The sequence below is a fragment of the Hippopotamus amphibius genome, chromosome 17, assembly GCF_030028045.1.
Source record: "Hippopotamus amphibius kiboko isolate mHipAmp2 chromosome 17, mHipAmp2.hap2, whole genome shotgun sequence".
Lineage (NCBI taxonomy): Eukaryota > Metazoa > Chordata > Mammalia > Artiodactyla > Hippopotamidae > Hippopotamus > Hippopotamus amphibius.
In genome coordinates this window covers 2,405,745-2,429,843 of record NC_080202.1, presented here as the reverse complement: position 1 = coordinate 2,429,843, position 24,099 = coordinate 2,405,745, and the positions used below count along the sequence as shown (strand labels likewise).

The 24,099-nt window shown below is 54.4% G+C and overlaps 1 protein-coding gene across 5 annotated transcripts in view; it reads right to left on the bottom strand.

Annotated features, from left to right (window-relative positions):
- Positions 1-420: 420 nt before the first annotated feature.
- The window catches only part of PIGL (phosphatidylinositol glycan anchor biosynthesis class L), a 45,363-nt gene continuing 21,684 nt past the window's right edge, over positions 421-24,099 (bottom strand). Inside the window, exons 3-8 of one of the 5 annotated variants that reach the window (XM_057717066.1) lie at positions 11,978-12,068; positions 8,787-8,854; positions 7,329-7,360; positions 6,330-6,516; positions 5,792-5,925; positions 421-4,249 (exon numbers count right to left, since the gene is read on the bottom strand). In XM_057717066.1, the coding sequence (XP_057573049.1) occupies positions 4,002-4,249; positions 5,792-5,925; positions 6,330-6,516; positions 7,329-7,360; positions 8,787-8,854; positions 11,978-12,068 (760 nt within the window). In that variant the 3' untranslated portion in view covers positions 421-4,001. Of the gene's footprint in view, positions 4,250-5,791; positions 5,926-6,329; positions 6,632-7,328; positions 7,361-8,786; positions 8,855-11,977; positions 12,069-24,099 lie in introns of those variants that run through there. The other 4 variants (XM_057717070.1, XM_057717069.1, XM_057717068.1 and 1 more) reach the window with 4 other exon arrangements.

The window sequence follows — 24,099 nt, the reverse complement described above, 5'->3', positions numbered from 1 at the left end:
TGCAGTGTATTTTTGTATTTGGTATAAGGTATAGAGTCTTTGTTTTCTTACAGGTGCCTGACCAGCCATCCTGAAACCATTTATTAAATGTTTCTCCACCGAGTTGAAATGCCCCCTTTATTGTATAGTGGTTCTCATGTAATTCGGATCTGTTTCTGGATTTTCTCTTCTGTTCAACATATGTTTACTCCTTTGATTGTATCATACTATTTTGGTTGCAGTGGGTTTATAAGTTTTAATATATAGAAATGCAGGTCCCATATCTCCATCCTTTTTATTTATTTATTTATTTATTTATTTATTTATTTTTGGGGGGGGGGTACATCAGGTTCAATCATCTGTTTTTATACACATATCCCCGTATTCCCTCCCTTCCTTGACTCCCCCCCCTCGAGTCCCCCCCACCCTCCCTGCCCCAGTCCTCTAAGGCATCTTCCATCCTCGAGTTGGACTCCCTTTGTTATACAACAACTTCCCACTGACTATTTCACAGTTGGTAGTATATATATGTCTGTGCTACTCTCTCGCTTCGTCTCAGTTTCCCCTCCATCCTTTTTAATATTTATATTTTGGCTATTCTTGGACATCTCCTCTTCTAATATATATTTTTTAAAATAAATTTATGTACTTATTTATTGGCTGCATTGGATCTTCATTGCTGTACATGGGCTTTCTCTAGTTGTGACAAGCGTGGGCTATTCTTCATTGTGGTGCACGGGCTTCTTATTGCAGTGGCTTCTTGTTGTGGAGCACGGGCTCTAGGTACGCGTGGGCTTCAGTAGTTACAGCACGTGGGCTCAATAGTTGTGGCTCACAGGCTCTAAAGCGCAGGCTCAGTGATTGTGGTGCACGGGTTTAGTTGCTCTGTGGCGTGTGGGATCTTCCTGGACCAGGGCTCGAACCCCGTGTCCCCTGCATTGGCAGGCGGATTCTTAACCACTGCGCCACCAGGGAAGTCTTGTTAGTTTGTTTTAATCAGAGCCATCCTAGTGGGTGTGAAGTAGCATCTCCTGGTTTTGATAGGCATTTCCTTATGATGAATGATGTTCTTGTGCTTGTTGGCCATTTGAAAGTCTTTTTGGAGAAATGTATATTCAAGCCTTTGGCCCATCTTTTAATTAGGTTGTCCTTTTTGTTGTTGAGTTTTAAGAGTTCTTTTATACTCTAAATACTATGTCCTCCTTGGATATATGATTTGCCAGTACTTTTCCCCGTTTTACTTTCATGAGAGTGTCCTGTGATGCACAAAGGTTTCTATTTTTTCTTTTGTTGCTTGTGCTTTTGGTGTCATATTTAAAAAACTGTTGCCTAATCCAAGGTCACAAAATGAACATTTGTGTTTCCTTCTAAGAATTGTATAGTTTTAGCTCTTACATTTATGTCTTTGTAGTAGTTTTTAAAATTGGGACATGTAAGTCTTCCAATTTTGTTCCTTTTTTAAGTCTGTTTTGGCTTCTGAGTCTCTTGCAATTCCATATGGTTTTAGGATCAATTTGTTAGTTTCTGCAAAAAAAAACCCTGGAATTTTAATAGTGATTATAAAATCCAGATAGATCTTATATCTTTTGTGTTGAACTCATTCCTAGGTATTTTATAGTTCTTGATAAGAAAGGGATTTCCCCCCCCATTTCCATTTCTGTCACGTGATTGCCAGTTAAAGACAGTCTATTGATTTTTGTAAAGATACCTATGCTCCAGCTGCCTTCCTAAATTTCCTCATCTATTATAGTAGATTTTATTGGCAGCTCTTGGGTCTGTAAGCACAACTGTCTCTTCCAATACTTACACCCGTTGTTGTAGTGCCCTGTCCTACTCCATCAGCTTCACCCTTCAGAACAACCTTGGTGACTGTGAAGAGAGCAGCTTACCTTTCGACCTTGTCCACTTAGTTTTAGGTGCTAGATTTCGGTAAATAGTCTTTTTTTTTAATGTATGTTTATTTATTTATTGGCCGTTTTGGGTCTTTGTTGCTGGGCATGGGCTTTCTCTAGTTGTGGTGAGTGGGGGCTACTGTGTGTGGTGTGCGGGCTTCTCACGATGGTGGCTTCTCTTGTTGCAGAGCACGGGCGGTAGGTGTGCTACCAGGGAAGCCCCCCAGTAAATTGTCTTCATTATATTTTAGTTGTATTCTTTCTTCCTATTTTTCTTAAAAGTTGTTATTAGGAGTAGTGATTGAATTTTGTTCTCTCTCAGCACCTGATACATGGAAGAATATGGTGTTTCTTCTTAATTTGTGGATGTAGTGAATTACGTTGATGGATTTCCCACAGAGGGCCCATTCTTGCGTCCTGGAATAACACCCTACTTGGTCGTGGAGTACTGATTCCTTTGATGTGCGGCTGGGTTCAGTTTGTTAATATTTTCTTTTACATTTTTGCATCTGTAGTCACAAATTGTCAGGGTTTTTTTGGGGGTGCTATTTCGTGTTTTGTTATCTTGTCTGTGAATTGAAGTACTTTTCTATTTTATGCTCTAAATAACATTGGAATTATTTTTAGATAGCTGTAAAACCATCTAGACTAGGAATCTTTAAAAAATCTATTATAATTACCTTTCTGATTTCTTCTGTGGTCATCTGTTCCCTTTCCCTTTTTAAGCCAATGGTAGTCATGTAAAGTCCCATTAATAAGGTGCCCGCCATTGGGTCTAAGCCAGTGCTTGTTCCCTCGTCCCTGTTCTCAAACATGGGCCGCCAAGGCTGTGCTGGGGGTGGGTGTGGGAGGCGGTTTGGAGGTGACCCCCAGATGGGACTCACTCCGTTTCAGGAGAGCAGTTTTTACTTTGCAGGGGCTCAACAAAAGGAGCAGTGTGCAGCTCTCCAGTGGACGGAGACAGCCACCATGGCAGCCTCCGTCCATCGGGGGCCCAGCCCCTTGCAGAGCCTGGCCGCTCTCCCTCTCCCCCCACCCCTGCTGTGCGGTTGGTCCTGAGCATCTTGCTGCACGGGTGTACCTCCTCCCTCCCTCCTAGACTTGGCCGAGAGAGCAGGACAGCCACCTGCCCAGGAGCCCTGCCCTCCTTCAGCTCTTGGGTGCGTGAGCTTGATGCCGCGTCCTTGGAAGATTAAAAGTACCGGTTTTCACTAATCTTGCCATGATGCAGCCCTGCATTTTGTGGGATTGACGTGGTTGGACCCTATCTGTGACATTACGTAGGTTATGGTGGTGGTCCAGCATCTGCTAGGAGGCCATCCATCTCCTTCAGATTTTCAGTTTTGTTGCCCTGGACTTGAATATCATCTCATATTTTTCCAGCCTTTTCCGTTTTTGTCACTGTCCTATCCATCCTGTTCCCAGTGACGACACGTTTGTCTTCTCTCTTTCTGAATTGGAGCTTCCTCACCTCGGGCCACTTCCTGGACCACCGGCTGGACTCGGAATAGCTTCCAAGCCAGACCCCTCACTGCACTTTAGCTTGTAGCACAATTTTAGGACGTAAGTTCTTGAGTGGTAAGCTCCAGATCTCTCTTCCTATTTCCTGCTTCCCCCAAAAGACCAATAGTGAGCTATTTGATTGTAAGCTCCTCAGGGCAGGGCCCACGTCACGGCGGTCTCTGTATGAAACACTGGGCACAGTGATCCGACCTTGGGAGCCCCGGTCAGTGACTATGACGTTAAAGGGAGAAGTCTTCCCTGGATTCATATCTGATGTGTAGGCCGCAGAGATAAATCCAAGGAATTATGGTTAAACTAATTCAGTATAGAGTGTTCTTTTGTGTGTGTGCATGTCTGGTGAGCCTGCTTTGGAAACAATGTAAAAATACATAGCACCTGAGAAGGGATTTCAGTGCACTTTACATTCATTTATAACAACTGCAGGTCTGTGTTAGGGGTTGACATACAATTGTGCTGTCATGTAAACTGTTTTGCACAAGAATTTGAGAAACCAGCAGGGTAGCTATTATTCTCCAGGTTGGTTTGTGTTTGGTGGTTGTGGTTTTGTTCCCCAGAGGAAGACGCTCAAGTCTGGACAGCCCGTTGGCCTGCATGGCTTCCCTTTTCTTAGAGGCCGGGCAGCTTGGAGGAGAGAGCCCTGGGACGCAGCCTTACGCCAGGATCTCCTGGGCCCAGGGAGAGGAGCCGCTCCAGACAGGCCCTGGGCTCCTTGGCCGTTTTCCTCTCTGTGCCTTGGATCTGAGAGCCTTCCCAGCTCAGAGGAAGTGCAGAGAGTTGATCCTCATGTAGCGGGAGAAGAGCACGTAGAGGCGGCGGAACCAGAGCAGCTGGCTGCGGTGGCAGGACATGGCTCTCTAGAAGGATCAGAGGACAGGTCATGAGTGCTGGCCCCGGGCGGCTTGCTGCTTTCACTCTGCTCCCTCCCCTTCTCGCCTCCCCCCACCTGACTTCTTTGGCCTTTGAACCCTCCTGGAAGGGGTTGGCCTCCAGTCCCAGCTCCCCCTCCCGTCTCCTGGTGCGCGCTGTGATAACAGCGGAGGATGCTGATGCCACTGAGCCCTGTCTCAGTGTGACACCCCTGTGAGTAAAGGGCCATTATTATTATTATTTTTTTTTTAAACAGATGAGGGAACTCATCCGTCTGAAATAGCAAGTAGGTAGTGATGCTGCGATTTGAACCCAGAGCCATCAGGCTGATTGTGGAGCCTACATTCTTAATCCCTGGCTCCGCTACCTGGCACGTATAACTCATTCGGGGATGTTTTGTGCTCTGACTCCTCTGAATTAACTAAGCTGGGTAAATACCGTCACTCTTAGAAGGAGAAAAGGAATGGTACCCATAGGTATGGGTAGAATGATGTTATCCTATTATTCGGATCTAGTGTAGCTCAGTTTCTAAACAGAATAGATCATAACAACTGACTTAACTAGATGTAACCTATATAAATGGTTCCTGTTTTTCTCTAAGTACAGAAATTAATGTTTATAATCTAAGCTAATATCATTGCAAACCTTTATGTAAAAAACTCACTTTATATTCATTGTTGGAACACCCATGGCTTTAGAGACATAAATACCCCTGTGATGACTGCAAGCTTTAGGTTGACAGAACTATCACCATATTCAGGCAAAATATTACACAGCCTGGCTTCAATGGGAAATACACCTAAAATTTTAAAATACAAGTGACTTTCGGAAACAAAATGGCTGTGTGAACTCACGGAAAAGCATTTCGGTTTTGAAGGCCAGAGTGAGAATAAAACATTCACTTTAGAAAAAGGTTGCGAGGAGGGAGGAACTTTGTGGTCCCAACTACTCATCCGCTTGTAGCAGATTCCGAGGCACAGGCCCCGCCTCCTGCTGCCCGGGCGGCCTGTTTGGGTCGATCCCTCATCGTTCAAGCTGAGAGCGCCGATCCACGTGTGACACACCGTAAACCGAAGCTTCCAACCTGAAGGGGTGATGGTCTACTTTATGCTGTGTCTGTGCCGTGGACGTGAACACGCAAGGACACCGGAGGAAATGGTCTAATGCTGTTCAAGTAGGTTTTAAATAGCGGGCTCTGTGCCATCCTATTTTACACATGTACGTATACTCTTCATACAGAGGAGATATATATATACACTGTGCTGGAGGGGTGGGGTTGCAGGTAGTTTTTACTAATGATGTTTACTTTCTTCTTTTATGTATTTCCATATTTTCTACACTGAGCCTGTATTGTTATTTGCTTTTTTCCCAGCACGTATTATTTCTATAATCAGAAGAAAAGCTGCAAGTCCCTGGTCTACGGCTCCCCAGGCCTGACTGCGGGCCAGCTCTGGGGACAGAACCGCTGTGGAGGGCCTCGGTGAGGGGCTTCGAGGAGCCGGGGGGTGCAGGGTGCTGGCGGTCCTCACCTGGGCCTGAGCCACCTCTCGGCGGGTGAGCACGAAGAGGGCGTCGCGGGCAAGCAGCAGGGAGCACGGCAGGTCCAGCAGCGACAGGTACTTGCGCAGCAGGTTCACAGACTGCAGCGTGAGCGCTGAGCACCCTAGGGGAGGCAGAGGGGAACCTTGGCTCCAGGCAGGTTCTCGGGTCCCCCGTCCTCCCTCGGGGCTCAGGGCAGGGCCGTGGCGCCAGAGCCGCCCTTTGCCCACCATCTCACAGGTAGGAAGGGTGCAAGGGCCCCAGAGCACCTGGCGGCCGCCCTCTGCCCGCACCGTGCCCCCAGCAGGGAAAGGTCGGCTGCTAGAGGCTGGGCTCGGGCTCAGGCCCAGAGAGCGGGGATGCAGACGGGATTTCTGTTCTGGGAGCCAGAGACCTGGTTGCGGCGCGTCACTAAAGAACTGAGGCTCGGGGAAGTCCCGTGAGCCTCAGTTTTCCCGTCTGTACGACGGTGCTGGTGTGAGTGTGGGGCCTGCCTGTCTCCCAGGGCGATGCCTGGATCAAACACACCACAGTCCTGCTCCTGAGCCCCTGCAGCGCCACCTGCCAGAAAGGCCCCCTGAGAGGCGCACCGCCTGCGTGTCCGTCATTCTGTCCCCAGGGCTTTCCCGTGAGGGTGCACATTGTGATGGAAACCGGCTCAGGGAGGGCAGGGTGGGTGTCGCGCAGTAACTGGCCAAGTGGGTCAGACGCCTTCCTGTGGGTTGGGAAGAGTTCCAGACCCGTCCGTCATCCACAGTCTGGCCGGTTAGCTGGGGGATGGATGTGGGTTTGGATGGATGTCCTGAAAGGATGCCAGAGGTAGGACAGACCTGGCCAGGGAGAAAGCCAGGCAGTGAGGGGCCAGGCCCACGGAGATGTTTAACTTCTTATGTTAACCCGCCTGGGTCCTGCATGCCCAGATGTTTGGCTGAACATTGTTTCCGGGTGTCTCTGTGAGTGTTTCACGTTTAAACTGGACACTTGGTAAAGCAGCAGGCTTCCCCAGCGTGGGTGGGCCTCATCCAATCTGTTGAGGCCGGACAGATGGAAGGTGCAGGAAGGGAGGGTCCATTCCTGTCTGTCTGGCCGCAGAGCTGGACCTTGGTCTTCTGCCCCAAGACTGAGCTGTGCACCATCGGCCCCTGTTCTCAGGCCTCTGGACTCAGACTGCGTGGCGTCCCGGCTCTCCCGGGCCTCCAGCGCGCACACGGCGGGTCCTGGGGTTTCATGGCCTCCATAGCCGTGTACGTGTACGCGTGTGAGTGCATGTAGCACCACGTCTCTCTGCCTGTATCTCTTGCTTCTGTTTCTCCGGAGAACCCCGACTAACATTCCCCCCGCTCACACCTGAGGGTACTGCCCAGGGGACACAACCTGGGGACCCCCCGTGCCAGGCACACTGAGCTGAGCCGGCAGACTGTGGCCCCGCCCCCACCCCGACTTGGCGGAGGGCAGCTCTCTGTGTATTTACCAGTTTCACCCCAGAGAGATGGTAGGGGTGAGCTTTTGCAAGAGGGAGGGCCTTACCTTTAGGTAACTTCCCTTCTGCGTGCAGGGTCCTGGAGGAGGGAAAGGACAGGTGAGCATGAGAATTCCTCTGCAGGTAACAGGCAGGGCCTTCAGAGCCCACCTGCCCCACCCTGGGGTCCCTCCACTGCACGCTCCTAGGCAGCTTGTGTGTAAGTCACTAAATAGATTCCTTGGCTTCCATACCTCTGGCTACAGCTGAAGGGACCATGTGGGTCCCTTACCCAAGGCCAGCCAATCTGGAGGTGGCCAGTGGCATGTGACGTGCCCTGGTCCGAGCTTTGCCCAACAGAGACGCAGGTAGTGACAGTGGACTCTTCAAAGTTTTTTCTCTTTTGAAACTGTGATGTGAGCGTGGTGGAGGATACTTAAGATGTTAATTAGTTTCTCTTCCCTGTGTCCTTTCTCCTATTTGACCCCCCCCTTTGACAGTAGAGGTCCTCCTGCACTCACTACCTTAAGAGGAGCGGGGGGGTTCCAGCAGCAGTGACCTCTCTGTGGTGGAAGCTGAGGGGTGGGGGCGGGGCACAGACGCCCCCCTCAACACACAGACGCACGCACTCTCACGGGAGGGGTCTCGGGAGGGAGCAGGGGTTGAAGACGAGAGGCTGGGAGGGAACTCATAAACACAGGCCTGACTCCTCGGCAGAAAACCCTGGGGTCAGAGGCGGCCTGTCCTGCGCTGCGGGTGGAGCCCTGGGGATGATCTCCAAGGAAAGAGCCAGGAGACGGGATCTCAGTGGAGGTGAGAGGAGCCCTGGAGACGTGCCGGGAACCTGCACATCAAGCCCTGAAGGGTGTTGTACGTGCTCAGGAGGAGGTCAGGAAGTCCGTGCCTCTCAGCAGGCTGCCCCTCCTTCCCCGGGCCGGGGCCAGTCCAGCAAGCTGCTCACGGGCCCGGGGAGCATGGCTGCAGAGATCAGGACACGCTACAGGTCTGCGTGACCTGAGCAGGTCCCTCACGATCTGTGAGGGTCGGGGTTTTTACCAGTGAAATGCAGGTGCGTGTCAGTAACATGGAGCGGCTGCAAAGAGCAAGTGAGATTTCACATGACGTGCACACCTTCCTTCCCCAGAGAAGGGTCTGAAACGGTGCACAAAATACACAGCAGGAGAGAACAAAGAAGCGGGAATGCGAGGAGGGAAAGGAGGCCGAAGCCAGGAGGCACGCCCCACCACGGAACTCAGCCCTTAGTCCTGTCCATGGGCCACAGGGAGTAGAAGTTTGGCCCTGAAGCCTTCTGTGGCCAAAGCAGAGGGAGGAGTGTAGTCAGTTCCCCTATTTGCTGAATCCATGCGGCAGGGAAACATGGCCGTTTAGGAAGCGCGACCCCGTCATGCTAGGACTCCGGGCGATCGCTCCCAGGAGGACGTGGAGAGAGAGCAGTGCTGTCTGATGACGCGTGGGCCGTGTGGTGATGGGGGAACCCCGCCTCCCGCAGAATCGGAGGGACGTACCTGACAGCCTCATACAGGGCAGTGTGGTTGCTGTGACCGCTCACGCCCCCTGCGTCGAAGGTCACCACCTGCAGAGACACACAGCGTTTCACTCCTGACTGTCTGAACCTGTCTCTCCCGCCTCCGTCCCCGCGGCCGGGAAGGACAGGAGGGCCCAGAACCCTGAAGCTGTTCGCGTGCTGAGTGTGTCTGAACAGACAGGGGAGCGGGTCGCGGGTGCGTGACCGTCATTCGCCGACTGCGTGGAGGCCGTGGCCGTGGGTGGACGGCTCCCTCGCGTCCCCGGCCGGGGGAGCAGAGTGGAAGTGGGCCACGAGAGGAACCGGGGTCCAGAGTGTCTCTGTTTCTTGTCTTCCTGGCCTCTTCGTAGCACGTTTCGTTTCCTGACTGCACTGTCTGCGGTGTGACCTGTGCGCGTGTCGATGCTGCCTGATCTGTCTGGCCTCTTCTCCTGGGGCCGTGTCCACCGTGCCCTGGGGTTCGTTCGCAGGAGCGCGCCTCCTCGTAGGCTGCCTGTTTCCATGTTCACAGAGCGGCATTTGTTCTTCAAACTACAAGCCTAGTCTATGCTCCAGATTCATTTCTGCACAGATGGGTTAAAAAGCCCAAAGAACAGTTTGAATAATAATCATAAACATAAAAGGATAGCTTGAATAAGAAAAGAAATGTGAGAAAGAAGGCGTGGACTCAGAGAAAGGCATAGGCGTGGCTGGTTGTGGGAGGAAAAGAGGGAGAAGGAGGACAGAGGCAGTGGGGAGGCAGGCAGGTAACGGCTGAGGCTGACTGTGGGGACGGACGTTCATTAAACGAGTCGCTCTGCTTTTGGCTGAAATTCTCCATAGTGGGTCATTTTTAAAAAGGCGTGTAAGCTATGGTGGATGTGTCTCGTACCCGCGTCAAAACCCACAGGGTGTCATACAGCCCCTGGCTGCACCCTAACGTGAACTTGGGGTGATGGTGAACCTGCGTCAGTGCTGGTTCACTGACCTGTTAACACATCGTGGGGTTGGGGGGCTGTGTATGTACTTTCTGCTCGATTCTGCTGTGAACCTAAAACTGCTCAAAAAAATACAGTGTGTTAAAAAAACGTTTACCGCAGAACTCACGTACCCTGTTCTGATCCCATCCTTTCCTGCAGCCCAGCCCCTCGGGCACATCACAGAATGTCACCCCTGGGAGTGACATCTGCTTTCAGTGTCTTGGTCTCCTCATCTGTGAGATGGGAAGAGTGAGGCCTGCCCTCCTTTCCTCTCTGGGTTGAGATGAAGGTCAAGTGAAGCCACCTGGGGGTGTAGGACACGGACAGCAGTCGAGGACGAGCGTCTGCTGCCCCCGGGCGGAGGTGACGCCGGGGCCGGGCTGTCACAGGTGAGCCGGGGTGCACTCCCTGGTCTGGGGACTTGGGGCCACTGCAGTCTGCTCCGTCGCTTCAGAAGTTCTCCAAGGTCTCGTTCCTTCCTCACCCCGCACCTCCTGACAACCCCCCGCTCTTCCTGCTGTGCGGAGGGCTGAGCGGAACTCCAGCCCCCGGACTCAGGCAGGTTAGGACCTGACAGCAGGGGCGCCTGCGGTTCTTTGCAGAGCTCTGTCCACCTTCCCCTAAACTGCAGACACCTTTCTGCAAATGAAGTCTTACCCAGACCCCAGCACACAAGAGAGAACAGTGGGGCTGCTCTCGTTTCTCTAAGACAGTGGCTCCCAAGACGTGGTCTGTGCGTTAGAGGATAAACAGCAGCTCGTGTCACAGGCACAGGACACATGGGAAATACTGTCCCAAAGAGGCTGTACACGTCGGAAGGCTCCTTGGAGAAGGCGGTCTTAAGCTGGGCCTGGACCACAAATCACGTTTCTGGGACACAAACTTGGGAGACTCTGCTGAGGGCAAGAAAGGCGCACAGCGCGTCTTTGCCCTGAAGCTCCCGCCTGGGGGTTCAGAGCCGTGGCTGCGGCATGGTCTAAATAAGAGCCCGGCACCTCAGGAAGGGCCAACCCTGTGGACCAGTGAGCAGCACGTAAGGAAGGGCCATGTGGGAGACGGCCAAGTTCACAAAGATGGGAGTTCATCCCACAAGCAGCAGTTACTGGAACGCCAGCCGTTCCTGCACCGAAGCAGGGGAGGAGAGTTTTGGGGACTGGCCCTGAGGAAGCCACTGCCGGGGCAGACGGGGTCCCAGGGGCCACTGTGGCACACCTCACAGACGGCGCCCTGTACCCCAGGTCGGCCCTGAGGACCTGCTCTGTCCCCCTGCCGGGCTGTGGAGCCCTGAGAGGTTCCGAGCGTGGGCTGGGGGACGGCGGGCCAAGAGGGGCCAGGCCAGGCAGCGGGCCTGGGCAGTGACCCCTCAGCTATCACCCGCAGCCCCTGTGGGGAGGTACAGCCGTGGGGGGCGGGGCGGGGGGTGGGCCTGCGGCTGTGGGTGACCCCATTTCCAGCCGGAACAAAGAGTGACGCCAGCGCAGAGCCCCGGCAGGGCCCGCGGCCCACCCCCACTCCCGCCTCGTGTGGTTCAGAGCCAGCCTGTCAGGGGCCCCTTCGGCCTGTGGGGACGGAGCCCCCGTTGCATGTCTGTCATTAGAGCACAAAGACGGTCTGACTTTACATCCATGAAAACCTGCCCTTAACAAAGGTCTAGTAGAGCAACTAGAGAGCTCTAGGAGAACGTGTCACTGATAAAAGCCTAACAGCAGCGGTCACCTTTTAACAAGGATTAGTCAAAACAAAGCAAGTGATGGACTCTCAGGGGTCCGATGTAGGTGAATTGAATGCCCACGAGAGCAACCGCAGGGACTGTGCATTGATGCCCGTTTTCTGCAGTGAGGAATCGAGGCTTAAAATCCTAGCTTCACACTTGCAGGCCTCATGCTGCTGCCGGGCCTCTGGGGCCTCCGTGTGCTCCGTGTGAGGGGAGCGTCCTAACAGCATTTACCTCCGGGGCTGCAGCGGGACCTAGCATGAAAACGCCTGGCGGAACGTTCTGTGCCAGCGAGCCTGGGCAGGCTGACCGGGACCCGGGTTTTCAGGGGGCAGCACGGATAGGGGCGGGGTGAGGTGGGAAGAGGGCACAGTCTGGAAAAACCTCAGCCTGTCCCGGAGCGCTGGGTTTAGGTTACTCAGGAAAGGTGTTTGCTTCTCAGCAGGTTTCAGGGAGACGGGGCTGGGCCCGTGCTGCGCGCGGAGGGCGCCCCCTTACCAGGTGGATGCCGTGGGCCTCTACGTGCCGGAGGAGGACGCTGGCCACCTGCTCGGTGTCCCACCGCACGCCCGGGTCATCTGGGAAGTCCCTGGAAGGAAGAAGCATAACTCGAGCCCGTCTCTAACCCGATGCAGGCTTCTCCCTGAGCTCCGGTAGGTGTGGGGGGGGGGATAGGGAGGGGCGGGGGGTGTCCAGAGGAAACATGACATGCTTTGGGGGTTTTGGCCCGTGGCCTGGCCGGGGTGGGGGGCGGGGAAGCAGATCTGTCCGCGAGCTGGGGGACAGTGTGGTACCCACGGCGTCGGACGCAGGGCAGAGGGAGACGTGTCTGTAAGGGTCGCAGGAGTGGCGCGGAGCTGCTTCCTTTCAGCTCAGGCAGCTGTGGGGCCGCAACGATGACCTTCAGTCGCCTGTTTGTTGCAAGGTCGTTGGGTTGGATTTGACCCAGGTGTGCTGACTGCAAAGCCGAGAGCTTTCAGCCCTGGGGAGCACGCCTCCCCCTGCCCCGCCCAGGGCGCCCTCAGGGTCAGAGGCCTCTGCAGGTGACTCCCGGCCTTATCCCACCTCCCCCGCCACCTGCTGGTCTCAGGCCAAGGCCGTGGTCTGACTTCAGTCTGGAGATATCATTCATAGTCTTATAAATAGACCATCTCTGCCGGCTCAGGTCCCAGACACCCGCCTGCTGCTGGGAGGACACGGGCCCCTCCGCTCTCCACCAGGCAGGTGGCTGTAATGGACCCGCTTAGGACTTAGGTCAGAGGAGCGCCGCTGAAGGTTTTTCAGGAGGAAAAGGACGTGGACCTCCGCACTAGATGACGCAGGGAGCTGTTTACCCCGTTGATGCGCAGAGCTGAGGGCCCAGCAGGGAGCAGTGGGGTGACGCCACCGGCACCACTAGGGTGGGACACCCGAGCCTGGGGACGGGCGATGGTGGAAACTACAGGGCAGTAGCTAGAGTCGCGGGAAATATTCAGCTGCTGACGGAGGCAGAGGGAGCGGGAAAGACCCGCTTTTCCCTCCTCCACCTCCAGTCTCCCATCACGGCAACCTGCTGGTCAGACCTATTGAGAAGCCAGGTGACTGGCCAGGGAGCCCGGCAGGTGGTCTCTGTTGGCCCCGGGCAAAGGCGTGAGGGGCTGGCACGGCTCACAGCAGGTGCCCGTGGATGTTTGGTTTCAGCTGCATCCCAGTCTTGACCCTAAACCTTCAAAGGGCAGCAGCAATCTGGCCACCTGCCTGCCACCATTGGCCACCCCTCTGAGGATGCAACAGCTCACTCGCTGCTGGGTACAGAGGGCAGCAGAAAGTACCGCAGGGGGATCGTGGAGGCCACTGCCGGGCAAGCAGGAGGCCAGGCACAGGGAAGGGAGACGTGGCAGCGGTTGACGGCCAGCTCCACCCCAGTGACGGAGCACTGCCCGCAATCAGAGGGGTCCAGTGTCACCAGGCGGCAACGTGATGCGGCGGAGAGATGGCCAGGCCGGGTCACAGAGCACCTGAGTCCTAGCTCCCTGCTCACCAGGTGACCAGGACGTGCGCTGTGTCATCAGTAAGGCCAGGAGAACCTGGGCCGCACCCGGTGACCTCCTGAGAGCCCTGACTTCTAGGACTTCATGTCGTAAACGATTTCGAGGGAGGTTAAGACACTGACCATGGATGGCAGCTTTTAGGAAAGAGCGGGGGTCTTGGGTAGTAAATAGCGTCCTGCTCTCTTTACTTTCCCAGGGCTCAGCCACGCTCCCAGTGCTTCCTGACGGCCTGCTCCCAGGGCGTGTCTGCTCATTACTGGGTTCCGCGCACTGCAGTCGGGCCTGGCCCAGAGCAGACACGAGTCGTACGTCGTCTTCCCCTTATTATTGTGTAATGTTTCCCTCAGTATTTCCCTAGAGAGGGAGGGATCGCTCATCATCACTAGGAATCACTGAGGCTGACTGTGGGCTCGTGTTCCCCAGTAGCTGCCGACCTGGGGCTCTGCGGAGGGCTGAGCAGTAGCGACAGTCTCCCCAGCGCGTCTGGCGCCGTCTTGCTCTAAGCCTGTCCGTGATGGTGACATCATCCCCGAGAGATGAGGTCACCAAAGTCAGGAAAACAGTCTTCTCTCCTCCTTTCATGTGGCCTCCGGCCTCTGATAACTTGGGATTCCTCTCTGCTCCTCTTTCTACCCGGCCAAATCTAACACGTCCTGTAGGGCCTCCTCCACGGAGCCTTCTGGAAGGAGTTTGGGGCCAACTACCAAGACTGCCCTCATTTCTGACAATAACTGCAAGGCCAGGGGTTCCCGAAACCACCCCCAGGGGGAGAATTCACTGAAGGACTCGCAGAACTCACTGAGAGCTGTGGTGTGCACAGGTACAGTTCTTCCACGGGAAAGGATACAGAGTAAAGTCAGAAAAGGAAGAGACGCACAGGGCAGAGTCCGGGAGGGTTCTGGAGGCAGATGGTCTGTTGTCCTCTCCCCGCGGAGTCTGGGCGCTGTTCTCCCAGCAGTGACATGCGATCACACACACGCAGTATCCTGACCAGGGGCACTCACCCAGGCTTTTCTTATCGGGGCTCCGTTTCTCAGGCATGATTGATTGACTGATTGATTGATTGACTAGTTGCCCACAAGGTTGATCTCAGCCTCCAGGTGAACTTGGTACTGCAAAGCCCCCACCCTCAGCTCCCAGCTGGTGCCACCCCTTCCCCAAACAAAGGCACTGCCATCAGGTATGACACATATTACTTCCCAGAAGCCCAGGGCAAAGGCCAGACCTCTCCTGGGGCCAGGCCAAATTCTTCACTCCGAACCTTTCTTGCATTTAGGAACCTGACTGAACTTTTCTATCCGCTGTAGCCCGGATGGCCCCACTTAGGACCTAATTAGTACAACATTCTGTGAATGTCCATTGTTTTGTGAGCCTCTCTACTATAGTCAAGTATGAGGGCAGACCTGCGTCTCACCTATTTCTCATGTGGTACTTTGTACAGTCCAAGTCAAAGAACAGTTTACGTAAATGCGCAACAACCGTAAACGAGCCCTACCCTGCGGCAGGCGCTGCATCAAGGAGCCTGATTCGTTGGCTGAGCCGAAGGCAGCTGTACCCGTCTTTGGGGTTGGAACGTACTAGTAAGAGCTCTGGAAGATAGCAATTTTATATAACAGGTTAGGGGCAGAAAGAAAAGGAAAGGTATGGATTGCAGAGGGGAGCAAGGCATCCCAACGGAACCGCTTCCCCTCGAGGCAGGAAAATATAAGATTTGATACTGGCAAACCTCAAACAGTGAAATGTAGAAAAAGTGACTCCTCTGAGACCAACTGCATGAGTTGTCTTCCTCCTAAAGTTCAGCCCTAATCAACTCAAGGCTTGGGTCCAAGTAATGACTTTAGCAATAGTTCCTTCCTTCACTGACGGATTAACAGTTCCGCCTCAGATAAACACGCTGGCAGAGGTGTGAACACAGGTCTGAGTCATCCCTCCTTGGTGCACGGCCTGTGCCCTGGTTTTCTTTGTGCTGTCCTGCTTCTTGCTGGCTGGAGTCTGCGGAGCGTGAGTGGAACTGAAGCAGCCATCTCAGTGCATGAAGGGATCTTAGGTATGAAAGCCAGACACGGCGGAGTCACCAGAAAGATGGAGCCCTGGCCCTTCACACCAGCCTCCCACGGCCCCACTCCTACCACAGTGATTGGAGTTACTGGGGGTTTTCTCTTGTTTCCTGGATAACCGGATCCTGTTATATATGCCATAATTTTGTGAAGCGTCCATTTTGCTGATTATTTAGGTGGTTTCCAGTTGTTATTATTGACATAAGGTTGTAAGTAGCTCCTGACACATAACTCTTTGTATGCATCTCAGTATTTCCTCGGGATAGAACCCAGAGAGGGCACTTCAGAGGCAGTGGTGAGGCGAGGAGAACCTGGGGAGACCTCCCTGTGAGGAGCCCTGCTAAGAGGAGGAGGTGGCGGGCCTTCCCTGGCGGTCCAGTGGTTAAGACTCTGTGCTTCCTCTGCGGCGCTCAGTCTCTGGTTGGGGAACTACGATCCCGCATGTCAGGTAGTAGCGTGGCCAAGAATAGATAAATCAATAAATAAAATAGTATAAAAATTTCGGGGGAGGAGGTGGGAAGCATGTGAAGTCACAAGGCACAGCAGCACGGAGCGAGGGCTGTGCACTTCGCAGGCTGGAGTGAAAGACTGACCAGCCGGGACCACTCTTATCAACAGCTCCAGTCTTTCTAAAAGTCTCAGGTGTTTTATACCTACTTCCTTATCCCTGGAGCTCCCTGAAAAGGCCGGTTCATTTATGTTCTTTTGCAGCTGGAGAGAGAGCTGGTGGGAAGGGAGTGAGTTACCTGTGGAGTTATAGGTGCCAAGGGCTGGCTGCGTGGGGCTGTCAAGGAACACATGTGTTGTCAGGACCCCAATTTCATCTTGTTAACCAACCCGTCTCCTGGGAAATCACGTGGATGTAATACAAACCCAATAGGAAAGCAGAGGTCAAGCCCGAAGGGTAGTCAGGCTTCTCATATTTAAGGACTACCTGGCATCACCCTCCCTACCCAACGCACATGTGAGGGGTTTGCCTGGGTGGTTGACGTGTGTGCTGAAGCTGCTCGTTCCTCTCCCCAAGCCCGCATCTGAGCAGGCCTACGGCGAACGGTAATAAAGGTATTGAGAGATCCTAGAAACTTCCTGTAATTATGAGCAAGCTCCTTCTTGGCTTTTATTGCAATTTTCATGAAAAGTATGGAAACGCCTCAGACGCTGATCTGCACCTGGGTAGCTCTGCGCAGATGTGACGCTGACACTGGAAACTGACACTAACAGTCTGCTCGGGCAGACACCGCTTTCACCGCGATCACCCGGGAAAGGCTCGCAGTTCCGCGCTTCTGGGGCCAGGGAGGGGCTCTCGAACTTCCCCAAGGTGGGTCACGGAAAATGTTAACGATAACGCGGTTTTAGGGCATGTTCAGAGTAAAAGCAAAGGAAGTTAGATACACCCAAGGAAAGGAATGTTGAAACAAAACTGGAAAAAAGAACTCCCGGCATGAAGCTTTAATTTTGCCCCTGACTTAGGAACGAGACTCGTATGAAAGAGGAAATCTTCGCAGAGGGATTGAATTTTGAAGACAAAGCCAGCCTGCGAGAGAACCTGCACATGCAGGGCTCTGGGTGCGTGCCGGCGGCCAGGCGCCCTGCGGGCTCCCCAGGAAGCGGGCGGGGCCGAGGCCTGCTGGGGGCGCGGCAGGGAGCCCGGGGGGCGGCGCTGGGGGTCCGCTCCCCAGCACGTCAGGGCCGGGCGGGGGGCTGCGGGCCTCCGAGGCCGCGGGCGCAGAGCGCGGGGCCGGGCAGCGCGGGGCCGGGCTCGGCTCGCAGAGGGGGTGGTCCCCGCGCGTTCAGCCGTGCGCCGGGCTGGGCATGCGCTGGGCGCCAGGCGCGGGTCCCCGCGCGAATACAGGGCCCGGCCGGGGGGGCGCGACCGCGGGCGGCACCAGGGGGGGACCCGGGGTGGGACACCGGCCGGGGGCTGCCACCCGCGGGCGCCGGCGCCGCGCACGCCCTTATTTGGTCCTGCGGCTCGCGTCCCCCTCCCCCCTCCCCCCCCCCCCCCCCCCGCACATTTCTAAACCCCAGGACTTCCTCTGTCATCCAGGCGGGCAAAGGTCACCTGAGTTCAGCGCCAACCGGAGGCGAGCGGGCCACCTGGGCCTCGGGCTCGGGGACCCGCCGGGCCAGTGCGGGGGCCGGGCCGGGACCCTGCGAGGCGGGCGGGCGGCTGCGGGGCGTCCCCGGATGGCCAGGGAGCAGCCTAGGAGCCGCAGAGAGGAAAAGAAACCCCGGGAAGGGGAGGAGGAGGAGAAAGGAAAGGATGGGAGAGGGAGGAAGAGGGTGAGGTAGACCAGCCCGTGTCTGTGAAGTGTCTGCTCTGACAGGGGCCCCTCCTCGAGCAGTTCAGGAACCCAGACAGCGACCAGATGCCCCAGGAGACCCTCGTCCCCTGAGGCTCCCCACCCTACCCATACAGTGGATCTTCCTTTCTCAGGGATGTGAAAGGGATTTGCAAGTCGTGACTGTAAGGTATGTCTGCAGGTCGCCTTTCTGAGAAAGAAGCGTTTTATGTTCATACCACAACAAACTGTGTAGAGCCAAGTGAGAAATCCTATTCCAGAAATTGCTAATTTGCTGCCTTACGTGGCAACTGGAAAACAGAATCTGCTCGCTGAACCCCCTTCAGAGGTCACAGGGTTCTGCTGGAGAGGCCGGGTCTGTGTCCAGACATGCAGGGCTCCCCGAGCAGAGGCTGTGGAAGGCTGCTCAGAACAGAGAAGGAAGGGCTGCCGCCGAAACTCTCCACAGGTCTCTCAGTTTTCCGGTGCCTGAAATGTCTGCCTCGTTCCTTTTTCTAAAAACGATCCACATTTGGAGTCATGTCAGAGAAGGGGTCATCCCTGATTTTGGCAAGCCCCCGAGACATCACGTGCCAAGAAATGGAGCTGACAGAAAGCCAGAGGGCGGGGTGTGGAGTCCCCCTGGGCTGTGGGGCCTGCTCACCAGGACACCCTGGAGTCGGGGGGTGGGGTGGGGCGGGGGGCTGAACCAGGGAGCTGGGGCAGCTTAGGGTGAAAGGGAACCTTAGCCCGTAGGTTCCACTGAGCTGCAAGGCATCGTGGGAGCAGGAGGGTCAGACCAGTGCTCAAATAGCGAAATCAGGGTAAGACAGCACTGTGAGAAGTCGTCAAACACACTGCAGTGGGGGTTTGGAGAGGAAAATGTAAGGTTGCTCAGTGTTTCGTAGAGGCGGAGGCGTCTGTGCTGGGTTGGGGTGGACAGGCCTCCCGACTGGGGCCAGAGCTGGAGGAAGAGCACGGAGCCACAGTGTGCGGGGGCGGGGGGCTGAGGCCGCAAGTCCAGTGCTGCTGGGCAGAGACTGTCTTGCAGGGAGGAGCTCGGGGAGGTTTCTGCGGGGCAGTGGCCAGGTCAGGTTCGCTTTAGGAAACCAGCCTGGGAACAGAGAGGAATAAACGGGGGAGTGCAGCTCGGCCAGGCGTCGGCAGGGTCCAGTCCAGAGACGTGGCTGTGGGGGTGGAAGAGAGCAGGGCGCCAGGAGCTCTTTCGGAAGGAGACCTTGCTAGGTTTAGCAGCTAATTGGATGGTAGGAACAAGAAAAGGAAGAAAACGACATGGATGGTGACTCCAGCGTCACACACGAGGGCTCCGCGTTTAGAAACAGTGCCTTCCTTTACCGTCAGATGCCATCACTTTATTTAGTCATCATTTGGTGTACCAATCCAAAGCGCCAGGATGGCACTGAGATTGGTGCCCAGCTATAGAGAGCTCATCCAAATGGTACTTACTTTTTTTGGTTGGTTTTAAGATCATCAAAATTAAAACAGCACATTATAAAAAAATTAATTCTCATGAAGGAGCTGTAGCCATGGAGAAACTCTCCAGGAATAGCCTCAAGGGAGCAAGAACCAGAACCGCAGCCTGAGAGCTCTTGAGTCGGGATGGGGAGGAGGGATGGGTCTGGAGGAGCAAAGACAGAGCAGAGCCTTCGACGGGACCAGTGCGGCAACAGGCCTTGAGGAAGAGAAAGCCGCTGGAGTTCACCCCTTGAGAGACCACGTGTGGCCCTGGAGGCAGTGCCCATGAAGAGGGGCAGGCAGTGCAGGACGGGGTCAGTGGGTGCTGAGACAGCAGCACCGGGAGCTTGAAGACGTTTGGGAGGAAGTGAGGAGGGAGGCCTGGGGGACCGGGAGTCCGGGGAAGGGTCTGCACCACCCTGAGGACGTCTGGGGATGCAGCAAACCAGTCAGTCACTTATTAACAACCTCGAGTTCCCTGTCTCTGAAACATAAAAGCAGCTGATATTTTTTCAAAGCAAAAAAAAAAAAAAAAAAACCACACAAAACCTTAGACTTTTCTTAGCAAGGTAGGATGCTCCTAGACTTAGCATCTAAAATGAGTCAAAATCTAGCTTGTCAAAAAATGAGCTCAGGATGAACTATTGTTCTACATCAGAGTTTTCCAGCTGAGGCCCACAAATCCTTGAGTGTCTGTGGCCAAATTCTCAGGGCTCCAGGAGTTCTTAGAAAGAGGTATTTTTACAGAGATAACAATCTAGGAAAATTGTGATTATTTCATTGACAAGAAAGTGGATACTTGTGATTTCAGTGCTTGCATTCACGTGTGAGATCACACGTGTATTCCCAAAGTTTCTGAGATTTATTTTTAAAAAAGGACTCAATAATACATGTAAGCTAAACATAAACAGAAAATTAAGTTAGCAGGAAAAAACGATCTGTACGTCACAGGATGAACCGACCCCGCTCCACAGTATTGTGGGTGGAAACCAGCCCCGTTCTCTAGGCAACAGCCCTCCTTCCCGAGTCTTGCAGGGCCCTTAGCCCCTCTCGCGCAGGGTCCCCATGGACCTAGGTGGCACCGTTTAGTGGGACCCATCCCAGGAGCAGGGGGGCCCTGGAAGTAACCACGTGAAGGCATTGTTTTGGACTCGCCCTCGAAGGGCCCCGTGGATTCACGCATCCGTGTGCGTCAGGCTCCAGCCCTTCTCTCAGCGATGCTGTGGTTTCCAGGCCTGTGTGCTGGGCTCTGCCCTGGTTGGCCTCTGTTTCTTTACTAAGAGTGGAGCCAGCCAGTCGGTCAGGGCCTCGCCAGGGTCTGGTGAGGTCACGTGTTAAAACCGAGTGCCTTGTTTCCTAGATGCTGGCTGTGGTCTGCCTCCAGACGAGGAGGTCAACGCGGAATCACCGCGGGCCATGTGCCCGACTCTGACACCCGGTAGCATGACACCTGCCCACTGTCACACCCACTAGACTGGGCATACTTGGAAACAGACACTAGCCCAGTTCAGGTGCGATCGCCCCGTCCTCAGGCTGCTATAATCTGATGGCTGACGGGCCGGCCTGTGCTGTTGAGGTCCCTGCACCTCCATCAGACATGCCTGTCCGATGTGACCACCTGGAGGGGAGGGAGGCGGGATGGGGGCTGAATTTAGGTGTAACAGGAATAAGTTAATACAACGTATGGAAGATCCTCTGGTGGGAAGTGCAGTGAAACGAGCAGAAGGGTGACTGAAGATTGAAAAGTCAGAGATTGTGTGAATGTGCTGAAGGATACTGTGGAGCCTGAGGCCATGCTGAACGGTCCCGCTGGCCTCTTAGGCAGGAGGTCTTGGCCACCTGCATCCACAGAGGAGGCACAGGCCTTGGATGCAGCAAGCCTCATCTTATGCCTCACAGGGCAGCCCGACACATGGACAGAATCAGTACCTGAAATGTGCAAGATTTTGCCCATAAAGATGAGTTTAAAGTGAACCACTGTTCTGCAGCAAGGTTTCCGGCGAGGCCTGTGGAGAATTCTAGCCTCCTCTTCCCTCGGCCTCACGTCTGAACTGCCCATCCTGATCTGTTTCTTTTTTTTTTTTGGGCACACGGACTTAGTTGCTCTGTGGCATGTGGGATCTTCCTGGAGCTGGGATCGAACCTGTGACCTCTGCATTGGCAGGCGGATTCTTAACCACTGCGCCACCTAGGAAGCCCCTGATCTGTTTCTTATACCACTTTCCGACCCCTTCGCCTCTGGCCTCGCTCTTTATCTCCTATTTCTGGCCTTGTGCTGACCTTCAGACTCGACACCTGACACTGTTTTCCTGGCAATGACCTTGGTTCCATCTGTGGATGGGGTCTTGGGGTCTCCATCTGTGACATCTACCTGAGAACACGGTAGACGAGCACCTTTCCTGGTGAAGCCCTGGAAGCCCTGCTGATCGGGGCTCTGCTCCCTGCCCCCATGAGTGCCCAGGTCACCGAGGGAGGCCATCATCTCTTTACTAGCTGGGCACCCGGGAACCACCTGGCCACGGCTCTGACACCCCCCACCCAACACGTTTCCAACGGCTCCGTTCAGCAGTAGGGCCAAAGGGAAAATTCAGGCCTTTGAAAAATAGTTCTTTTCCCTTTTAGGCAGAGTGACTTCTTTGGTGTCCAGTCTGACAGGGATGGTGGAAAGATGGGTCATCTAGTGGAGGTGGTGCGTGCATACCTGGGAGCCCCTCTGGCCTGTCTTCTCCCTTACCTCTCACAGCCAGCTGGTCACCAAGCCCTTGAGACGCGGCCTCTGCAGCGGCGCTAGGAACCGGCCCCGTCTCTCCACCGTCGGTGCCACTGCTGTGTTTCTGACTCGTGTGTCACCTGATGACGCTACCTGGCCCCACGGCGCCGCGTCTAGACCCCCCGCCCCCACACGGCTGCTCTCCACAGAGAGCTTCCTGTGATGCAGATCAGATCAAGTCATTGCTTCCAAGATTTTCATACTTTAAAGAAACTGCTGAAATCCCTTAACCTCCACCTGGCACGGACCTGCCCTTTGCAGTAGCCGCTCTTCTAGACTGTGGGCCCCTGAGGGCAAGAACTTGGCTTTTCATTGTGTATTCCTGGGGCCTAGCATTTGTGACCCAGCATATGCTCAGCAAGTAAAGGCTAAATGAATAAACACATTTCGGAGATCGATGAAGAAACACCCTGAGGGACTTTCCTGGCAGTCCAGCGGTTAGGACTCAGCGCTTCCACTGCAGGGGACGCGGGTTCACCCAAGCACCTTGCGTGAGCTCTCAGACCTTCCTCCCGACTGCCACGTGAGCCTGGACCCACAGGCCCTGGTGCTTTGCGGATGGCCTCCCTCACACGTGCAGGAGGCGCACCAGTACTGAGAACACAGATGTAGGGGCAGCCCAGGCAACGTGAAAAGAGCTGGGGACCAGCCCTGCAGCAGGTGTAGGTGAAGGCACCAAATGGCCCAGGGAGGAAGGAGGCAGGGGCAGCTGGGGCTGGTACTGTCACAGACGCCAGAGTAGTTTCCAGGAGCGGGGGGAGGTGTCACCGTGCACCAGGGCTGCTGAGAGGCCAGGAAGATGGGACTGAAAAGCGTCCCACTGATTTCACAGGAAGTTACGGTGACCCTGACAAAGAGGGGTTTCGAGGGCAGGAGGAGGGAGGGAGGAACAGGGAGCGGGATGTTACTGCACTGGGGAGTGACGGGGGGGGGGGGCGGATGAAGGACAGGTAACACTTGATTACGTGGAAGAGAGAGAAGGGGCAGGGATGGGTGGGGGAAAGGTGAGTGGAGGGGTTTTTTGTTTGTTTGTTTGTTTAAATGATGAGAGAATCTTGAACAAAAACGCATGCAAAGTAGCCAAAACAATAAGAACAAACAGAAGCAAATGAAAATTTCCACGGAAGCTCGTTACGGGCGTAACAAACTGTGTGGCAAAGGTGAGGATTATTGACGAGGCCTCTGTGGCTGCGAGGCTGTAAACAGCAGGTGTGCAGGTGTCTCCTGGCCAACCTGGCAGCTGGTTCTAGGAAACAGGCCGTTGGTTACTATCCTCTCTAAATGCTGGGGACTTATTTCACGGGTGAGGCCATGCAGTGAGCAGCGATTTGATATTCACACCCTGTTTCTGGCGAAGGATAAAAGCTAGCAGACAAGCAGGCGCAGGTAGGGGAGTGATGAAATCGACCTTCACAAACGAGACAGAAGGGAGCGGCCTTTGGGCTTGGGGTGGCCAAGACCGGGCGCCTGCCGAAACCTGAATTTCAGATAAACAGTGAATAATTTTAAAATATAGTTATGTCCCATGTGATATTTTGGACATACTAAGATTAAAAAAATGATTGTTTATCTAAAACTCAAATTTAACTGGGCCTCTTGTCCTTTATCTGGCAACCCTGTTTAGGGTACATACATTTTTTGCAGGACAGTATTATGTTTTTTGAATCACAAAATGTTAGTTGTGGAAAAAAGGCCTCAGAGATAACCTCCCTCCACATCCTTGTTTTATCTGAGAGGAGGACGAGGGTCAGCGCGCAGACCTGCCTCTGCTCTCCCCTCGCTGGATGCGGCGGGGAGCCAGGGCAGGGCCTCACGGTCCCCGGGGCTGTCACAGGGAGAGAGGCCCAGGGGACATCATGGAATTCTTATCAAAGAAGTTAATAAGAGGCCATCTTATCAAATTAATTCTAATATAGAAAAGGAACACGCTGTCTGCTCTATGACATCTCTCGGAGCTCTTGAGGAGGGAGGTGCGCTGTTATTTGGAATGATCACAATGACATAG